Consider the following 22,051-nt stretch of genomic DNA (forward strand, 5'->3'; position numbering starts at 1 on the left):
TTTTATTACAAACTCCTATATTACACGTTTATTTATAATTTACTTAGACAATAAAGAGGGAAACATGATGCACTTATTTATCGCAATGCAATTTACTTATAAAGATTGAAGCATCATTTTTAACTTTCACAACAAAAGTTAATCAAATTTTATATTGAAAATTGTTTTCTCATTCATCAAAAGTTGAATATCACATTGCAAAACCGGTAAGATTAGAGAAAAAAAAACCTTTATATTCCGGTTTAAAACCATAATAAGTTTAAATAATTTTTACATTTTTTTATTTTGTCATTTGTTTTAATATTCCATATTAGTGTAAATTAGGGCTAGGCATCACTAGGGCTTTATGTACTAATCAGAAAATATCATTTATGTTTATAATTTCAATTAAATATTTTAAGTTTTAGTTATAAGTAACTTATTAAGTAAATTATAGAGTAATACAAAAATATCACCCTAATAAGGCTGTAGCTATGCGCGCTACAAATTCATTTAACGATAATGCAGTGTCTCATTCCAGACAAATTTTAAAACATAGCCAAAGTCAAATGTCTTCAGACAATTTTCTTGTAAGAAACGCGCATTATAAATAATGAATTAGATTATTATAAACCTATTTGAGTATTTTTTCTGACTTTAACGCATTGTCCGATTTTACATGGATTCCTATTTTGCTTACAGTGTATTTTGCATTACGAGTGAAATTCGGGAAAGAATTATACTATTTAAGCGATTATCCACCGTATCATAATTCCTTCGTATAACATTATTTTCTTTAATATAAAAACTTATGATATTTTAAGGCGCATGTTAAGTAAATAAAAGAAAGGTCCAATTTATCAGAAAAAATCGGTTTTTGATTTACAGATTAATTAAGTTTAGTTATATTAACGTCCCGCTTGAAACCATCACTAGGACTGTACTGGAACGACTCTTGTAATTTTGGAACGAGGTCATATGATAAGGATGACACAGCTGACATCCCGTCTCCAAACTTCCGCATCACACCAATCGCACCATATTTAGAAAATCTAAAATCGATGCTCAGAAAATCTGATCGCCGTAATTGTAACTATAGCCAGTCTGCTTATTTAAAAATTATACAGGGTGAGTACAAATTATGCAAGCGATTTTAAAAAATCGTATTTTCAAAACTACTGCACATATTAGAATAAGTGATACATGAATTTAAAGAGAAATATACCAAGATTTTTTTTCAGTTACAAATGTCCGATGTGTCACCCTCTTGTTACACAGCATACGTCCAATCTCTAATCCAGTTCGTTCCAAACATTTTGTAGCCTTTTATTTTGTCTGTTATCTTTGACATGACCACACAAAAAGAAATCATTGAGACAAGACATTGTTTATGTATTACCAATGCCGAAAACACTGCCAGGACTTAAAGCACACAGCTGTGCAACATTCAAAACCATTGACAGAGTGATGTTGCAAAATGTTTGGTACGAACTGGATTACAGATTGGGCGTATGCCCTGTTACAAGAGGGTCATACATTGAACATTTACAACTGAAAAAAACTTGGTATATTTCTCTTTAAATCCAGGTCTCATTTATTGTAATATGTGCAGTGGTTTCGAAAATATGATTTTTTTTAAAATCGGGTCCATTATTTGTACTCACTCTGTATTTTGGTAATAGTTGGATTCAGTTAATTGCAGTACTTCCGTGCATTCTCTTAATGAATATCTTTCACTAATGAAAATATAAAATGATCGTGTCAGACTCGTTCTTAAATGACAGTGCCTTATTCATGAACAATGGCATAATATTATTTTTCATATCATTAACCATATAATTCAGCATTTCAATCCCGAAATGAAAAGACAGTGCCTTATCTATGCAAAAGTGCAGGACTCTATTAACACAAAATACTGTACGATATCTCTAGGATGTTTAACTATACTTTGAATGTCATACAGTATCATGATGATAACTTTGGCGATATTATCCAGCATTTTATGCCATTAAGACTCCTTATTTTTCAAATCATCAAATACAATATTTAAGTTCGACTGCATGGAATCAAAATTAAAAAGAATCAAAGATATTTTATGAGGATAATTGCAGCCAAAATTCGTTCTTTCAGCTATTTCTAATTTTCATAAAAACATCTAAAATTATTTATTCAAGGCATCATAATATAACGACAGCAAAAATGTATGTTAAATTTTCCGTTAAATGCAAATTAATTACAGATGTTTTATATTATTAAATAACTTAATATCAAATTATTGCCCGAATTCACATAATTTGTTCAATATCAAGCGCCTTGCATTCTTAACCACTCACAATATATCAAACAATTTTTAACAGGATTAAATCTCTGTTAATACTGACACCATCGTATAAACGTGTCTTATAAACCTTTATAGTGTAGTGTCAAAGTTCTGTGCTGTTGTTAAACTAATCCATATTATAAGGCTGTTAAGTACAGAAATGAAATCATTTTAATGTGGATTATTAAGATTGATTATATGGATAAAATAAACTTTAACGCAAAATTTGGTAAATATACCAAATGCTGAAGAAAATTTATGATGGGATTTTTTTTCTGAATTTATCAAATTCTGGTATATGATAGGATCCTGCCACACAGACTTTATTTATTTTGTTCTATTGTTTCGTTTCTGATGGAGGAATATATGCTAGAACCTGATAAACATATAAATTCAGTCTTAAAAAAAATGTTTTACATATTTTGTAGCATTATATTTGAAGTCATTCCTCGATTCTTCTGGTCAATACAAGCTTTTTCTTTTCTGAATTAGATATTACTTAATATTAAACCATCTGTTGGAAATTGCAATGCGTAATTATGCTTGATATCCTCTTCATCATCAAAAATCAGCGCAATTTTTTGATGATTTTTTTTGGCTATAAATATTTTGGTACAATATCGTAGAGGCATAGGCAAAATTACCATCCGAAAATTTGGCAAAAGCACTGAGCATTTTCATATTATTCCTTTTCATCTGAATGATTTTAATAAATACTTTTAATCCAATCTGTATTAAAATTTGCAAAATCTGTGAAACCTTAAAATAAATAACAAAAAAAATGAAAGAAATTTGAACTTCTTGTAGGAATTATCAAAGCATCATGATGCTTTTGGGATAGATTTATCTATCTTTGTGTTATTTTTAAAAACTTAGTCTTAATTATAATCACTGTAGAGTGCATACAAATAAACGTAATAAATATCATTGCACTGCACTTCTATATAAAATAAATAATTAAAGTCATGAAAAATATTTTTAAAAATGTATTATTAATAGAAAAAATATATTGAAGAAAAATAAAAATTAGTATCGCTACAAATTTGGTATTTTAATTTTAAAATGATGTAAAAATAATCTTTGCATAATAGTACACTCTGATATTATCAAGGTAAAATATTAATTCTTTGTCTAATTTTTAATTTAAAATTTAATAAAAATTTTAAATATCGTATCATAGTAAATATCTACAAGAAGTAACTATGTGTTAAAGCTCTAGATCTAGATCTACACTATAGACCTTATGACTTATGATACATATAACATCTCACAATTTGCATATAATATCACGTTAAAAATATTGAATAAAATTCAATATAAATTTTTGGTCTCCATCGCTTGAATCAAAATGTTCTATAAATATACGAATACGAATACATAGTTTCACTTGATAAATAAATTGGATCCTTTTTTTTTTGTCAAAATCTATCATGCTTGTACCAGCAGCCAGTCATTTTTATATCAAAATTATGAAGTTTTCAAATTTAATTCTATCATTTTGACTATCTTCTTCGGATTAATTCCCATAAATTTCTTCTTTACATTTTTCTAAAATTATAGCATTCTTTATGCAAGCTTGTAAATATATTATAAGGCAAAATATATTCTAATAAGAATATATTTTATTCTAATAGAATATATAAAGAATATATTCTATTCTAAGGCAAAATATATTATTCAATAATTTTAAACATTTGTTTTCAATTCTTTTGGTCATTTACTTTAAACATGACATTATTTGTTGCAAGAAGATGTGATTGTATTAAATACCTACTAAATTAAACTGAGCTAACTTGTACGAAATAAGAAATTTTCATCCGTTTTTCAATAATTAAAATTTGTCAACGCAATTTTTTGAATTAAGTGAGTCATGAACACAAAGATGAACTTTATTTAAATTTACTTCCTTTTATTTAATTTATAAAAGAGTGATTAAAGTGATGTTTGAAATCTTTAATTATAATATCTCCTTTTAAGTTTAAAATAGTTTCGCTTATCTTTAATTTTATTTTTAAAAAATGAATCTAAGATATTTTAAAAGTAAAGCAAATTATTTAATAATTAACTATGATACAAATTTTAATATGAATATATAAATCTTTTAAATTATTAAATATTTATCCTTAATGCAACTAATTTTTTAAAATAGAGCAACAGAAAAGCTAGCAGCAGTATTCGAAAATTTTTCTTGGAAATACTGTATGAATTGCTTTTAAATAGAAAAATAATATCGTTAAATGTTTTCGAAAATGATAATAAAATTAGAAGTAATGATTTTGTGAAATGTTGATATACATAAAATTACAGTCACAACTCAAATAGCTACACTTTTTATTAAATCAATATATTTACATAATTGGTTATATTACTGTACAAATTATAATCATTTATATTAATGATTACTACATGATTAATGATTATACTGCTGCTTGAATAAAGAATAATACATATATTTACAAAGTAAAGTTATATCATAGATAATCCTTTTAACATTTCAAAAAGTCAAAAATCCTTTTAACATTTCAACATTATCAATCATTGTCTCTCATTTTACCCGCAAAAAATAGAAATTTTTTTCTTTCATCAATTAGTGAAAATATTGAATTTCTCCAAAAATGCAACGCCCCTCTTCTTCAGAATCAACCTTGACATCCATAGGAATTATTTTCATAGCGACCATTTTCGAATCTGGCATTGCAATCTGAATATCCGACTTGACTGAGAGAGGACATATGTTTTCAGCCTTTTTAACTATCAGTTCAATCTTCACTTTGTTTGATTCCCTTGCTGGAAGAGGGTTGGAGAATTCCAGATAGGCTTCATCAGTAGTGTTCAAAAAAGTTCCACGAGTGGATCTCTGATCATTGGTCTCTTCGTTAGTGGCAGAGAGGACTACATACAAACATGCTGCGTTCTTAGTTGGTGCAAAAGCTCGGAATGCAAGCTTGAAGCGAGTCAAAAATACCCTTCCTTTTAGAATCTCAATATTTAAACAAAAACTCTCACCATCTTTTACTGTATGCTGGTTCGACTCATAAACACTCATATCGTGAGAATAATGCGTGACATACTGTCTCATATCATGCTCCATAGAACTTGAACTTGTTTGTGACACGCAACTCACGGATCGATTCTTGTTCCAAAGCTCACAAGAAGACAAGAGTTGGAGGAATTTGTCTACTTCAGGATCTCTGAGTTCTGCGTCTGTCATGTTCCCAAATCGTACATGGTTAAGCATGTGCCTTACAATGGGTAAGAACATTTCTAAATCGTTAGGGTCCAAACCTCTACTGAGGCTGTCGTTCAATCCCCAAGCCAAAATAGCCCTAAAAATGGCTACTTCAGAATCGATATTAAGACTGCTGCGTTTGATGATTTCCAATACTCTGGCTTTCTTAAGAGTTAGGAAACCACGTGTCTGCAAAACTTTTTCAGTATCTTTGTCGATAAGCTTAAGACAGGAGTATTCAAGATGGCTCAAAGACAATGTAGATGCTGTGTCGTAAATGTCACAAACATTGGAGGGTTCTAAAGCTGTGATAAGGTGATTGATGCAGATGTTAAACAGCTCTTCGATCTCAAATTTCTGAGCAGCTTTCAGAGTTTCTATCGCCTCCACGTGGCTTTGGAATCGGGCACTCGCCTTTTGCATATACCTGAAAAATGATGGCGATACTGTCATTATGATTTATTAGCTTTTTATTTCAAATCTTTAAAAAAATTAAACTGTTTTTTTAATAAAAATAATAAAATAATTAAAAAAAAATTTAATGAATAACAGAATTGGAAAAATGGTCTAATCACAAAAGGGAATTTTATTTTTATCTTAAAGGACCTTAAAGGATTTAAGCTGATTTTTTTACAAAAAAAGAAATCTGCAACAGGATTGACAAGTAAGACAAACATAAAAAAAATTTCAAAAAAATAAAAACTTGACATATACAAAGGAGAAAATAATAATATGAGAACAGTTCATTTAAAAGTTGCCTTTTTATTGATTATTTCCTTTAAATTAATCATAATATTAGAATCAATAATTTAATTTTTTGTATTTTGGTCATCAAGAAGATTTCTTTATTGAGAACTTAATATGAATAATAAATTGAAGAAGTGACAAGTAATACAAACACAAATAAAAACTGGTAATATACAAAAAGAAAATTACACAAGGAGAATATTTTTTAGAAACTTTTTAGCAATTGCTTACTTTAAATTACTCTGAATGTTAAAATCAATAATAGAAAAGTGCTTTTAGTAATTGCTTACTTTAAATTTCTCTTAATGTTAAAATCAATAATAAAAAATTGCTTTTAGAAATTGCTTACTTTAAATTACTCTTAATGTTAAAATCAATAATAAAAAATTGCTTTTAATAATTTCTTACTTTAAATTACTCTTAGTAGTAAAATCAATAATAAAAAAAATTGATTTTATTATTTCAAGTAAAGTTCTGGAATAAATTTTCTTTATACTTAGTTATATCCCTGAAATAAAAAACATAGTTGACTAATTGCATATAAAGAGACTCTCATAATAATAAAATCTATTAACTTATTAACTGTATTGTAACAATGTAATTTAAAAACAGCTGTTATTAATTTATAATTTCAGATTTTATTATTTACAACTATTTATTTATTAATTAACAATTTAATTAATTAGCTTTTAAATGAGGTTTCATATTAAGTAACTTTACAAAAGAAAAATAGAAATTTAAATATAAAAAAATTATAAATAATTATAAATTTATGAAACTATAGGAACATAAACGCATTTTATATATACCTTAAAGCAGGGCCTGACTAAGGCAGGGGCAAACGGGGCAGTTGCTCTTGGCCCCCACATCATAGGGAACCCCCAAATCGAATAGAAAGTTTATTTTACGTTTGCTTCTTTAAAGAACGTTCTTCATTACTAAAGTAGTGAAGCAGAGGAGAACACCCAAAGAAGTATTTGTTCCAGGGCCCAATTAGGTTAAGTCGGGCCTTGCCTTAAAGATCAATTTATGTAAAAAGATTTCATTCTAAGGCAGTTACAATATTTAGTTAATTGTTTTGATTGAAATATTATAACTTTGCTGTTCTTATCAATAATTTCGAATAAAATAGTATTGTCCGACTCTATAATGAGCTGGCAAGTATTATGCAAAAATCCCGTGATATCAGACGAGTTTTTATTTTAATAGATAAACATGAATTGATGCTCGCTATATCTGGTTGTATTTCACTTCTTTATAGCACGCGATTTAAGATATATAGTAACAAGAAGGTAAAGTTTTGCTAATAGGGTTTGAACATCACAATATAAACGTAAATGGAAAAATAATAGATACTTTTATACCGCATTAGTGAAGGAAAACTTCTGGTTAAATTCAATATAATCAAAAAAATATTAAACTTATCTTATTATTTTATTGATCGATTATTTAAAATTTAAAACTAAAGGCGATATTTTTAAAAATTCGTAGAATATAATAAAGAAAAATATTTCTTCAAAACTTGTTTCTTATTGTAAATTTTAACAGATTATTCAGAACAGTCAAAGAGAAATCAACGCTTACGTCACTATCTTTTGCAATGCGATGACAGACACATCTTCTAACTTTATTTTTCGATTTTTCTTGATATCATTCTCCGGAATGTCCCTGAAGAAAGCGCTGTGCTCCAGTAGCAATTTCTTTTGTACTTTCAACGCAAAACCATCTGGATTGTTTGGATCTTCAACAATAAGAGATATTTCTTTCTCCAGTTTTTTCTTAGAACTTTTTCCTGGAACTATTTTTCTTAATAATTTTGACATTTTGAATTCTTTCTGAAAAGAAATTTATGATAAGATTTTAAAATCACTAAATTATATTCACATTATTTAGCCAAAATTAAGTTTATTTTCATTTGTGTGTCCGTTGGTTTGGTGAGAAAGTTTGAATGGGGGATGGGAGACTGAGGTGTTGCTTTCATCATCTGACTACAGTCAAAGCAATGAGGTTCATTCCAAAGTTTCTTTCCATTAACTTCTAAACAGGCGTTAAGATAAAACCTCCAAAACTGAGCGTCGAAACTCCAAAATTGAGAGTCAAAAAGGCTCAACTTCTATCAAAAATTATTGTTATGTTAATCTGTACAATTTTGATGTAGTTGTTTTCTATTGTTAGAGTTGCGTTTATTATCTTTTTCCAAGAAAACAATATTTTTAACAAGCAAAGAAAATAACTATTTATAGAGACAATAGGATTGCCCATTGGTTGGAAATCAATATTTTTATTGCCAAAAAAAGATAATTTTCATTATTATTTGATAAGTATCATCGTCCTTCACACGAAGATGGAACTTGTCTTTTGACGAAATCTTATCAGTCATATTTGATTGTAAAAAAATCACTTCCCTGGATTATGGCTACGCAATTTCTTTTTTAAAAACTGATTACAAATTGATTTGCTGGGCACCATCTGTAAAAAAAAAGTACTTTAAAAAATAACTTATTAGAGTAATTTAGAAATTTTGTGGCAACTTTTAAGCCAAATTTTATTTGTTTTATTCGAAATATGTAATATCTTTCCTTTACCATTTCGGAACAATAAAAGTTTTTAATTATATCCCCATTTTTTTCCTTAAATTTTTTCATTGGGACTGGATAATTATTTGCAGATGATTGAAACTTTGTGTGAAAAAGGAAAGTAACGCTGTGAATTTTGCGCTTGCGCATTGCGAATTAATTTAATCCCTTCATATAATAAAATGTTGTCACGTGCAATACAAAATGCAACACAAACAATCGAATTGTATATTTTAATAGCTCTCTGCGACTGAAAAAAAATATTAAATCTTTTAATTTCTGATCATTATTTTTCTTTTTTTATGGCAACGATTTTTATTATTTCAATTTTTTAAAGAAAAATTTTGAGAGTGTAATATTTATGTAAAACGTCATTTCTTTATATTTAATTTATTGAAAAACCATTTTAAAACAGAGAAATTTCCTAAGGATATTCAGAGGCCTTTTATAAAACAAACTTCTGAAAAAAAATATAGAGAGTAAATAATATGAAAGAGAATCTTAATATTTATCGCATCATTTATAGAAAATACAGAAAAATCTATTAACTCATTAAAAAGACAGTAGCAGATGATAGTCGAAACTGAAAAATCTAATTTAAAGTCCTTTTGCAGCAGCTGTTCTTACGAATGTTCCCATTAGAATTCAAAGCAATTGCCTTGATATTATAACGAAAAATAAGACTGGAAGGGGTGGTCGTCGCCACTAATATTTTTAATAACACGATTATTTTTCCTTTTAAAGTGATTTTTTGGAAGTGTAACCTATCTAAAATAAAATTGTATCAATATCATGGTTTTTTGAATAAATACATTCACAGATAAAATGCATACAATTATTTACATGTCTATGAAAGCTGAAATGTGCGTTTTCTTAGGATATAGCCTATTTTATTCATACAAAGCCTTATTTGAAACATCTTATTATATAAAGCATTATTAAATGAAAATGGATGGCTGCATTTCTCATGATTATAAATATTTCTTCCAAATCTCTGTAAAAAAAAAAGCATTTAAAATGAAATTTTCTACAATTAGTAAATACGAGAAATTTGATAATTTGATTTAATACTAAATTGTTTTGCAATCATCTGAAATTCTTATGGTAACTGCTTCCTTGAATAATATTAAAACCGTTTTATTGAGATAATTTTATTTTAAACATATAATAGAAAAATAATAAAAGTTTTTATTAAAACATCTCATGATATAATTTTCTAAACTTTAACGCATGGTCTAACGCAATTTTCATGGCAATTTTTTTCAAAATAATTATTAATAAGTCAAAATCATGTTATAGAGTAAAATTATGGTAAACGAAAAAATGCATTAAAAATTTGGGTAGAGTTGTATCTTCATCAGAGTTACATCTATATTCATTTATATGATGGTTCTTAGATCAAAAACAAATTTCATTTTATTTTTAAGAGAATAACAAATGTTGCCAACCAATTTTTCTTTTGTTTCTTTAGAAATTTCAGATATTTTTCTCGAAAAAATGATAGTGTTTATGATAGTCTTCATCTGAAATTTCAGATGAAGACTATCATATCAATTTAAAAAAAGATGAATATTACATCGCATAAACTATATTTATACGGTAAATCTGAATACGATATAATTTTGAAATAACTAGGGTGAAAGCTGTTTTTAAAAACACGATTTTACGAGTGTAAGAAAAAGTACTAGTTTTAAACATTTTCAGATATTATTTTGTTTTCCTTTAAGTCTTTAATTTATGAATCCACTTTTATAAACATTTCGGAGTTAATTTGTTTCGTATTCAATTTTATGTAATGTCACTCATTTAAAATTAAAATATAAAAGTAGTTGATTTATTGATAATCAAGTTCTGAAAATATTATAAAATCTTACTAGGTTAAATAGTATATTATAATAATACCATCTATAATACACAAATGTGCAAAATTCCAAAGATTAAAAGTAAAGATGGGTTACAAAATTCCATCTTTAGAAATATGAAATAAATCAAATAAGAGCATATTTTTAAAAAATTCTGGATAAAAGATTTTTTTATTTAACTTTTGTATGTATTATTTCATTATACATTCGTAATAAAATGACCCTAGATAAATTTTTAATTTAAATTGGTAAAACAAAGATTCTGGTGGTACAATATTATTTATTAGGCATTAAATAAATCAAATAAAGTATAAAAAATAACATGTTTTATAAAACAATTGCGATCGAATTACTTTCAATATTTAAAGAAATGAAAAGGAAAAGAAATTCAATACCTAAAAAAAATCACTTTTGAAAACTTTTGGCTTACCTTTTATTTATACATTAATCCTTAAAAATTGCTCTGTTTTTAAAGGTTTTCATCTAATTTATCGGAATCCAAATAGTAAAATTTACAAAAAATGTACTTTTTCTGAATTTTAACACGTTTACATTTAAAGGTATATTTCCATAAACAACAATTTTGACAATGTGGATGAGATAGATGTTGTTTATTTCATTTTTATACATTTTGGGAAAACGGGCTATTTCATCATTGGAGCCGATAAGAACTGTACACATAGAGATAATTAACGAAAGCAATCAAAATGTTATCAATGGGATGTTCTTGAACATTTTTATTGTTTAGCCACAAACAAATATGGTTGCCTGTATCACAGAGGAAGATACTATCAATAGATAAATGATCGTGTGTACAACATCGCCACTGAAAAAATTATCTATAAAATCCTATATTGGTCATAATAGTTTATTTTTTTATCTCTGATTAGAACTAAACTTTATAAAAAACATTGAAAATTTTCATAATTTACCCTTGTATAAAATGTTCCTGTATGAAAATTAATATTGATAGAACCTATTTTTAAAGACTAATATATCTCCCACTCTTTATTCTATTTACAGCAGCTCTCAGATGTTCAATTCCGGAATCAAGGATTTGTCGAATGTTATGATAATTTCATAACTAAATTTTGTAAAAATTACAAATTAAGAAAAGTATTTTTCACTTTTTCCCAAACTGTTCCGGGATCTGTTAGTGTAATTAGGAAAGAATTTTGCAAATTTTGTCATCTTCTTCCATTTAAAATGAACGTATGAGATGAAAAAAGATCTATAATACAAGTACAAGTACATAATCTCTTTCTGGAGGGCTCCTAACACAATATCTTTTTTTTTTCAAATTAATTTAATAATTAACCATCTCTATTACAATAATTACTCCAGATTATCCCCAATTGCCCTAAGAGTATGACTTGATTGTAAATATCAGTTTTGGCTTCTTATCATAGTAATGAATAGATTTGAAAAGAATATATTTGAAAGGAGGAAGAAATGTCTTAGAAACGCACTTTAAAATGTAGAAGAGCAAGTAGTTCAGTTAAATCATCAAAAGTAGACCTCTCACTCGAACGTTCAGTCACTTACTCAACAGATTTTTCTCTCATGTTTACGCCACCTGGAAAAGTTGGTGACTATATTAATTCCACCATTCCTTCATATTTATGCATAACGGATCTTCATTCTGGTATCTTCAACATAATGAATCAAAATGTTTGTTGAGAAATCAACTATGGCTGATACAAACTAAATTTCTTCCTTTAGCTCCATAATCTCCATTTCTCATAGAAAAGAATCAAAATCATCTTTGAATTGCATCACATACTTTTTTTTTATCTTCCTTGACATTGAAATCCTTGTTTCTTTCTATATTTGACGTCAAATGAGCATGAATCATTCCTAAAATATAAAATGTATATAGATCTTATAATAGTTGCTTTAAAATGTCAGCTTTTAATTTGACATAACATAATGAACATTAATGATGGGATATGATACTATCATGCTCCTTGAGTTAATATCTCTTTTCATCATTTCCTAATTAAATAATAAATAAATAGTTCTAAATTATTCAGAGTGCATAGTATATTATTCTAAATGCATAAAAATATAGATTTTCATTACATCAAAAACTACTACTATCTCAGAATAAAAATTATCTGGGGTAGTTGAGAACATTATCCTACATTTCAGGAAAACATCCAAAAATGAATATTCAATCTTATTCGTAATCGTTATATCCTACAGATCGAATAAATATATGACTTTTGAAATAATTCATATAGGGAATGAATAATGGCACTAGGGAAAGTTTGGGTATCACTTTTTTTAATACAATTGCAACCAAAGTAAATAAAGTAAGTAAGTAACACTGAGTAAAGTAAGCGTTGTTCTTCTATAATGTAAAGGAAGTTCTTCTATAATGTTTTCCATGTTGCTAAGACTTCACTGGTATAATGTTTTAATCACCGATCCTATTATTCCTTGTTTCTTACTAATCCTAAACCTGCACTTTTTTTTCGAAAAATTCAACTTTGTAGAAAAGAAATGACTATAAATATTTTTCTCTCTGTTAAATTTTAATTTTTATAACTCTATTATATAACTCTATTTTTACTTTAAAAAATCAACATTATAATGCTACCTGAATCATATTAACATTTTCAGAATAAGATTTTTTCTGTTCGTGAATTCTAATAAATAGAAAAATACTTTTATCATTGTTGACGACTTTGATTTTTCAACATAGATGAATATTTTTTTCAAAAAAAAATTAATCTTGATATGAAATTTTTACCAGTTACTCACTTCAATGTAATACACACTTAAGTGAATTAAAAAATTTTCTTTTACAGTAAAAAAAAATAATAAAATTCATAACGTTCATAATTGATGAAACATAATTTTAGACTCCTCATTAATGGATCATTTTAAAATCTATAAATTTTCTGTTTAAATTTTTTCTTTTTGATTAATAAATGTTAAAATCCAATGTTTCTACTTTCATCCCTTTTTCCCTCCTTTATCAATTAATATTAATGAATTTAAACATAGTAGCTTGTTTTGGGTGACTACGCCAACAACTTAAACCAATAAAATTGCTGTTACGTTTAATTTTTTACATTTTGAAACCTTTCATGGCTACCTGAATGGATTATCATCTAAATGCTATCAGCAGGATGTAAATGTTAGATCTGCGATCATATTTAGCATTCTCCAGATACACAAGCAAGGCTATTTTTTTATGAATCATAAGATGATCTTTTGTGACTCAAAAACTCATTTCATCACCTTTAAATTATGAGAATTTTTAGGAATTATGCTTTTTTTTTAAATGTTATTGCTTATTAGATTATTAATTATACATTTAGATTTGAACCATAGATTCAGTTACATGAAGTTATTACAGAAGTAGAGAAATTGCTTCTGTTTAATCATGCGATGTGAAATACACCGTCGAAAAGAGAATGATGGAGAGTTCAAGATGTGGTGACCATTTAATTAAAGACCATGCCTTTATTGGAAGCGAGTATTTTGAAGAACTTTCCAAGTAAACTGACTAGTAGTTGTAACAAGCTAGAAAATACTCAACTGATTCCTTTCCCTAGAAGTATAAACAATCAAAATCTCTAAAAGTACTAATTAACAACTAAAATTTTATTATTCACCACAATACAGCTTTTCAATTTCTCAATTATTTGTATTACATTTTCAGAGTTTCCTTTTTCTGAATGTGAAAAGGTGGAACTTACTGCTACTTCTTAACCCTAATCGCCCTTATAACAAGGTAAACATCATTTTTTAGTAATTATAAGAAACTTTTCTATCTTTGTGTAAGTACATATGTACAAGATTCAAACTTCCCCAAGACGAGGGAATGGGGAAAGATGGATTACTTGAATGTCATCCAGAAGAAAGATATTATAGAAAGTAATATGTCATTAAATGGAAAAACCAAGGACTGACAGCTGGCTCATTCACAGTAAGATATTTCTGGAATTCTGAACATTAAAACCACAGACAATCGAAAGATCTACTTCAGTCCACCAAACTTCCAAGGAATCCTCTAGCATACCAGCAGTTTTGTTTATATATGTATAAAATCCAGTGAATTCATTCATTATGTTAAGTTCATATAGTGTTCTAATGTCAAACGCAGAATTACTAATTGAATAAAGATTTTAATTAATCTATCTAAACTTTATTGATGTACTAAAAAAAATGTTTTCAGATTTTAATTGGCGAAAGAAATTTCTTTTATTTATTTTTAAAAGTTGTGATAATTTCTAAATGGATGTCAAGAGTCACAGTGTTTATAAAAGAATAAGGATTTAATTAATCCACTTACACAGAAAATGCCAGTAACAGTTAACGTTTTATAAGTTCAGATAATGTTCCACCGACACACTACATTCACATTTAACATCTTATAAGTTTAGATAGGATAAGATAGGATAGTGTTTCACTAAAAAAAACCATAATTACCAACTAAAAACTAGCTGCAATTAGGACAAGTCATTTATACATTTTTTTAATAAAAAGTGTCTATTTAATGTAAGAAACTACTAGTATAAGAAAAGTTTAAAAACTATTTTACTACTGTGGAATATACTGAAATTTTTATAATTTACATTCGTATTCATTAAGTTGAGTTATGATGCTTCAAATGAATGCTACATATTGTTAAAAATTATTTTGATATTATGCATCTAAATTTCTTCAGAAAGAAGCAAAATTCTTCAAAACATATTTGAAAATAAACTTGTCTCACAAATACTAAAAGGTGAAGAATCACTGGATAATTGTTATTGTGGCAAATAATCACATCCGATGTTCCATGTCATTTACATGTTATCTCATGTCAGATGAAGTCTGAACTGTGGGGTGACAGATAGTAATGTTTTTATTTTCCTTTTTATACACTTTTATTTAATTTGATTTGTTTCATGTTTGTAAAGATAGAATTACGTTATCGTATTTCCACTCGCTTTTAAAGTATCCCAATTCAAATTCAGACAGTATTATATTTTAATATTTTCTGAGCATAATTATAATTAATTGATTAAGTTTGATTAAATTAATTATAATAATAATTATAGTTAAATTATCAATTTTGATTAAATTTCGATTCCGTATAAAAGGCGCTATTTGAATATGAATCAGAGAAAAATTATTTTGAAGATTTTAGAATATTTAGGATAATATTATGAAGCATATTAAAAATTAAAGTCAAAGAAATTTCATAAAACATTCTTTTATATTACCATATTAAAAAAAGAAAAAAATTTCTTTAAAAAATTGTGAGGCCAAAGGGAAATGATAAATGTCTGAATTATTGAAAATATTTCTACAAATTAAGCCGCAATGGATACTATAAAATAGATAGTTTCTAAATATTCATTAAAAATAAAATATATTATAAATGTGATTTATTTGATACATATCTATTTACATATTTTGAGATTTGGTTTAACATGCATATTTTGGGGTTAAAAAAAATTATTTTCTACTTTTTAATAATCGTGTTTCATTCTTTTTATACAGGGTGATCATAAATGAATATCTCAAATTTGTAGGGCTATTAAATGAAAAAAATACAAATTTTTTTGTTCATTGAAAATTAAAAATAGCAATTGAAAGTTTAAATTCAACACAACATTTAGCACCAAAAATAATCGACCATCGCCATTTATATATATTTACAGATTTTCAAGTGTGGGATGAGTAATTGTATCTCCTCGATATCCTTCGTGTTTCTAGAGAGGCTCACACTGGACACTTATTACTGTATTGAATTAATTTCCAATTTTCGTGATTTGTAGAGTTGTCTAAACTGCAAAAAAAAAAAAAAAAAAATCTGCTGGAAAAATAGATTTTGAGCTATACCCAAAAATTATTAAGATCAAATAATAAGATTAATATATTTTAAAATAATTATTAATTATAATAAACAACGAGGGTCGTGAGATTTATGAAAAATATCTGTTAAGAGCGACATAGGCAAATAGAAAGAGTGATGGCATTAACTGAAACGTGTGCACTTTATTAAAAAGTGCAGGTCGAACCTAGGATACCGGAAAATTGTACAGTACAGAGTGTAGTGGATTCCGTTAAAAACAAACATGTATTCATGAATGGAGTATGGCTGGCCGATTCTTAATTATTTGAGAACGTAGTATTTCGTATGTGTCATGAAGAAAGCACTATTCACCTTAGGCACTTTTAATTTGTGACTAAATAACACAAAACACTTATCAAGACAATTGCACGTACAGTTAGACTAAAGTAATGAAATAACACTTGACAAATAACAAATAACTATATTCCAAATGAGTCTTGCTTCAGAAAATCATGGTCAATTACATCATGGCGTCAATTAACCCTAAACAAGACGTCAACACAATGTCAAACGATGCTAAACATCTTGTTCTTTAACTCTCTCTTTTGGAAGAAACTTCCTTTCTAATTCCATCACCAGTTAGTGTATATTTTGCAATAGATTTAAATAAATATTCTAAGCTATTACAAAATTGTACATGATTAACAAACTGCATTTAGGCCCAACAGTTTTTAAAAAACATATAATTTCAAAATATGAAACGCATTTCGAGATTTACTGATACAAGTATCTCACTTTTTTGTAGAAATTTTGATATCTTGAATGATAATAATAAAATAAATTAATCTTTATATTTGTTTTATCTTGATTAACACTTATTTTAATTAAGATAACTTTCAGCAAGGTTAGGATAGATAAGATCACTGATAAAAAACAAACATAAATCCTTTTTTGATGATCAGCAGATATGAACAAAATAAGTTTTAAAAATTTGAATATAAATATTGAATATAATATAAATATAAATACTTTTTGAAATAAAATGTAAAAAAAAATTCCAGATGACTTAACATGATAGGAAATTGTATTGATAATAGCAAATATTTTAAAAAAATATATAAACACAATATAAAATTTAGTTTTGAAACTTTATCTACTTTTTCTTGAGTGGAATGGGCCTGGTAGTTGTTGGATTTAATCAAGGTCGGGTAAACCATGAAATATTAAATAACTTAAACAAAATTCAAACACTTTTGAGAGCCAAGATAAGCGAAATCTATAGTTCCGCACAGTCTTATCATCACTAAAACACACTTATCAATAACCTTCCACGAGGAAAGACAGATCTTGACCTATTTAAAACTTTGAAAAAATTTATAATTTGTATCTGAAGCAAACTTGGCAGTGTTAACTGGATTTCACTAGTGTGATAACAAATGAATCACAACTCGTTTCGTCTTATTTAAAGATTAATATCTGCAACAAGTGGTTGACAATCTTGAAGATAACGTTGGAGAGTTTCGGACAGTTAAAGAGGCTAAAAGTTTTGTCAAAAATAGCTCTTCATCTGCTGATTAAGATGCAATTATCACTTCAAAGATTACTATGAAAACAACCAGAGGAGTATAAAATCTCAGTTTGTGTGCTAAAGGAATAAGTTGATTCCCTGCTTTTTGTGCTGTGGATTTTAGTCTTTTGGAACGATGGATGCTAAACCTTGTGATGCTACTAACGATATGAACGGAGTTCATCGAACCATGTATTGAAAATAACATGGAATCGGTTGTCTTGGGTAAGACTTGTTACATTATTTCTTTAAATAACAAACATGAATGCCTATATTTCAGAATAAATTTAATAGGTAGATTAAAAAGTTTCTGAAATAATAGTGGAATTGAAAATTTGTTAGAAAAATGAGGATCAAAAACAAATTAGTTAAATATATCTTAACCTCAAAATTTTATTTCAATACCACCAGGCAGCTGGAATATTGGCTGTGTTTAATTTTTATTATAGATAAGTTAATAATTCCCTTACCAAAGTATTTTTAAACATCCAATTCTGATAAATATTAACGTCATGTGATTTTTAACCCTTTCATTGCGGTAGTCCACTCTGCCGCAGTAACTCCAATGAACAGGAAGGCGCATATTGAACGCCAGTTAAATATTAGCCATTGAAAATTTGAATGTTGGCCGCACTTATGAACACACTGTTGGAGAGATATTCATGTTCAGATTGTTTTCAAACCATTGTGTATGCTTTATTTCAAAGTGAAAAATAAATGTAGAACAATGGCAAAAATCATCTATGTATAAGACATACATACATACGAAAAAATTTTGAAAGTATTGCGGGATTGTCAATATCGCGCTGTATAGTTAGTAGAAACCGAGTGTATATTGTCTGTTTTCAGCGCTTCTCTCTGTAATTCAAATCGTGAAAGTTGGATATAGCCGGATTTATTACGTGGATGCCGGATATATCCGGCGTTAGAAGCGAAGGTGTTAAAGGCCTTAAAGGTGCATGCTCTGTTTATTGATGATATGAACATTTTTTTTTATGGAATCAAATCCAATAACAGCGTATTAATATTGAAAAAGGAATTTTCAATGTAGTCTGTCGTCTAATTACACGTTTTTACTTGTTACAATATAATTTCACTGTAAAATCTTGATGTACGTAGATAATTAGAGGAATCTTCCTTTCTTTCTTATCTGTCAAAAATGAAAGAAACTCATAGAATTAAATATTTTATGTAACAATGAAATGATTTAAAATTCATTGCAACAATGAAATCTAGGTTCAAAATTATGCAACAATGAAATCTAGGTTCAAAATTATGCAACAATGAAATCTAGGTTCAAAATTATGCAACAATGAAATCTATGTTCAAAATTATGCAACAATGAAATCTAGGTTCAAAATTATGCAACAATGAAATCTAGGTTCAAAATTATGCAACAATGAAATCTATGTTCAAAATTATGCAACAAATATTTTTTTTAATTGCAAAAAACCAGGATGAAAGCTGCTGGATAATTAAATTGATATCATCCGAAAGATAATATTCTAACTTTTAAAATGATATAAAAATTATTTTATACAATAATATTTATTTGAGCTATCCTGGCAAACATCGAATCTCACTTCATTTTTAATTGATTAAATATTTAATTTAAATTTGAAAAACAGCTTCCAGCTGCACATTTCCATTAAATCTTCCAGAAATTAAATCTATGCCAAATTTGGTAACTCTAAATCAAATGGTCTTTCCTGCTGAACATCATCTCACATTCGCATATTCCTTTATTATTAGTAGAGATACATATGGAATTGATTGACTTAAGATTGTAAGGTAAAAATCAGGGATCGAAATTTCGAGCATTATCCATCCAAAGTCGCCAAATTCGTAGCCAAATGGTCGCTAAGTTTGTCGCCAAGCTCTGGGATCACTGGCTCGGCATCCGACAGCATCCATTTGTTATTCTATTTCATTAGAGCAGAAATCAGTATTTCGAAAGGAATTTCGTATGTAGGCAAATAAGAAAGACATTGGTAAAGAAACAAGTATAAATGAAAGTTCAGTGGAATGTTAGGAAGCACTTATTACTCTATTTCTTTAAACTGGAATAAACTTTTGAATAGAAATTTTGTAAGTGGACCACAAGGATACTGTAAATAAAATTGGTGGAATCAAATTCTTGAAAATATGTCCAATTGAGCAAAAATATGAAAATATGTTCAATGGAGCAGATGGTTTCCAGAATATTTCAGGAAAGTTTTTGCAATGGTAGAGATAGGTGCCAGCATAACAATGCCATTTTAAGAAAGAAATAGAAAAAATTAATTTCCTAAATCTTTCCAAAAAATAAAATAATTGAATTTGTGGCACTAAAGGCTATACTCACAAATACTTTCAAAACTTGATTTGCAGATATGAAATTAAGCGCAGGAGATACCTTTCCTAATCTGATACACAGTAATAAAATTGTTTAAGGACATTTTAACAAATTTGTAAATTATAACACATCTCAATATTCTAGAGGATCAATAGGATATAAAAAGTAAACTATATTCTGTTGGATGCTTTATACACAAAGTATACAAAGAGAAAGTATTGCAATCGTCAAATAATTCGAACTGGTGATTTTGAAGTACCTCCGCGTTTCAAACATCTCCGAGTCTGAAATACACATTTTTGAAACTATGTCTGTTTATCTCTAAACACAATAATTCGAAAAACTTTCAGCTGGACAGGTGAAATTTGGCATATAGACTTTATACCACAATTTTAAATTTTATTAAGCTTTAAAGGAAATCCATTTGAGGAATTTGATGTCAAGGCAATTTGTAAGCTAATTATCTAATTAGCTTATATTTATCTTCTGCTGCTGAAATGCAATGTAATAATGCATACACAAACTATGATGTAATATTTAGGGCCTACCATCCGAAACAGCATTTGTTTTATGACTGTAATCTAATTAGCTAATAACTATGCACTATTGGGGGCGTGCAATGAGATATTGCATAAATACTCACTATTTCATAAAATTTTATATTTACACAGCTACCATTCGTTTTTAAAAATTTAATATCAAAGAAATCTATCCATTATTTAATCAGCTTATAGCTATCCGCTTCTGAGAGCATACAGTATAATAATGCACATAACACATTATTTCATGAAATTCAATGCATACCATTTATTGTGTAAATGTAATCTCAAGAGATTTTACCCCTTTATGTAATTAACTTATTGTTATCCAGTTGAAAGAGCGCACAATATGTTAATGCATCAGCACTTACGATATCTTAAAATTCAATACATTACAAACTATTCATATTTTGTGATGGTTAAAGATTGACATCTTTTTTAATGATAAATATGATAAGATAAAAATTGGTAAGTCGCAATTGATAAATCAATTTTACCTGATGCTTACTATGCAAACCCTGAAAACTAGGATAATATTATATCTGATAACTAATACATTTTATCAAATTATTTTATTTTCATTTCAATTTTAAATTCATTTTATTGCATTACATTATTAGCTTTGCATTGCTAGCTTATTTGTAGACTTATTTTTAAAATCAAGTTTTATTTTCGCTTTCTCATTTTGCAATCGAGTCTACTTTCGAAGTATTTTTGTTATTGTTTATTTATTATTTTTCCGTATAATGATAAGAATTTTTATCTCCTATCCTTTTTCAAAATTAAAACATTAATTTAATTTAGAAATTATAAATGAAAAATTTAAATTTATAAAAAAAAAAAATTCGAGTCGCATATTTGTCGTGTAGCTTTCATAAGAAACTTTTAGATTTACGTGTTTCTCATTTATTGAATTTACAATATTCACTTGAAATTTGGAATTTTTGTAGTAGATAAAAATTGTAGATTCTGTTAAGTTTATTAAATTTAATCATTTGGGAGTTATATAAAATCCTCACCTATAAGAAGAAAAATTACTGAAAATATCCATCAATTTGCCAAGATGATAAACGATTGATTATTTGTCTTTCCTTGCTCCC

General features: G+C 27.4%; 2 protein-coding genes across 5 annotated transcripts in view; one reads left to right on the plus strand and one right to left on the minus strand.

The window, feature by feature from the left end:
- The window catches only part of LOC129984014 (proton-coupled folate transporter-like), a 37,646-nt gene that overhangs the window by 2,170 nt on the left and 13,425 nt on the right, over positions 1-22,051 (plus strand). The window contains exon 2 of one of the 4 annotated variants that reach the window (XM_056093766.1): positions 14,387-14,458. The exons of 1 other annotated variant lie outside the window; for it this stretch is intronic. The gene's annotated coding sequence lies outside the window, so the exon portion shown is untranslated. Of the gene's footprint in view, positions 1-14,386; positions 14,459-17,920; positions 18,303-21,516; positions 21,660-22,051 lie in introns of those variants that run through there. 2 more of the 4 variants (XM_056093763.1, XM_056093764.1) reach the window with 2 other exon arrangements.
- Positions 4,642-11,315, minus strand: LOC129984015 (uncharacterized). The gene is made up of 3 exons (XM_056093767.1): positions 11,144-11,315; positions 7,860-8,110; positions 4,642-5,955 (listed from the first exon to the last, which is right to left on the minus strand). Exons 2-3 carry the CDS (start codon positions 8,096-8,098, stop codon positions 4,887-4,889), a joined length of 1,308 nt encoding a protein of 435 aa, XP_055949742.1. The 5' UTR covers positions 8,099-8,110; positions 11,144-11,315; the 3' UTR covers positions 4,642-4,886.

This window comes from Argiope bruennichi, chromosome 9, assembly GCF_947563725.1.
Source record: "Argiope bruennichi chromosome 9, qqArgBrue1.1, whole genome shotgun sequence".
NCBI lineage: Eukaryota > Metazoa > Arthropoda > Arachnida > Araneae > Araneidae > Argiope > Argiope bruennichi.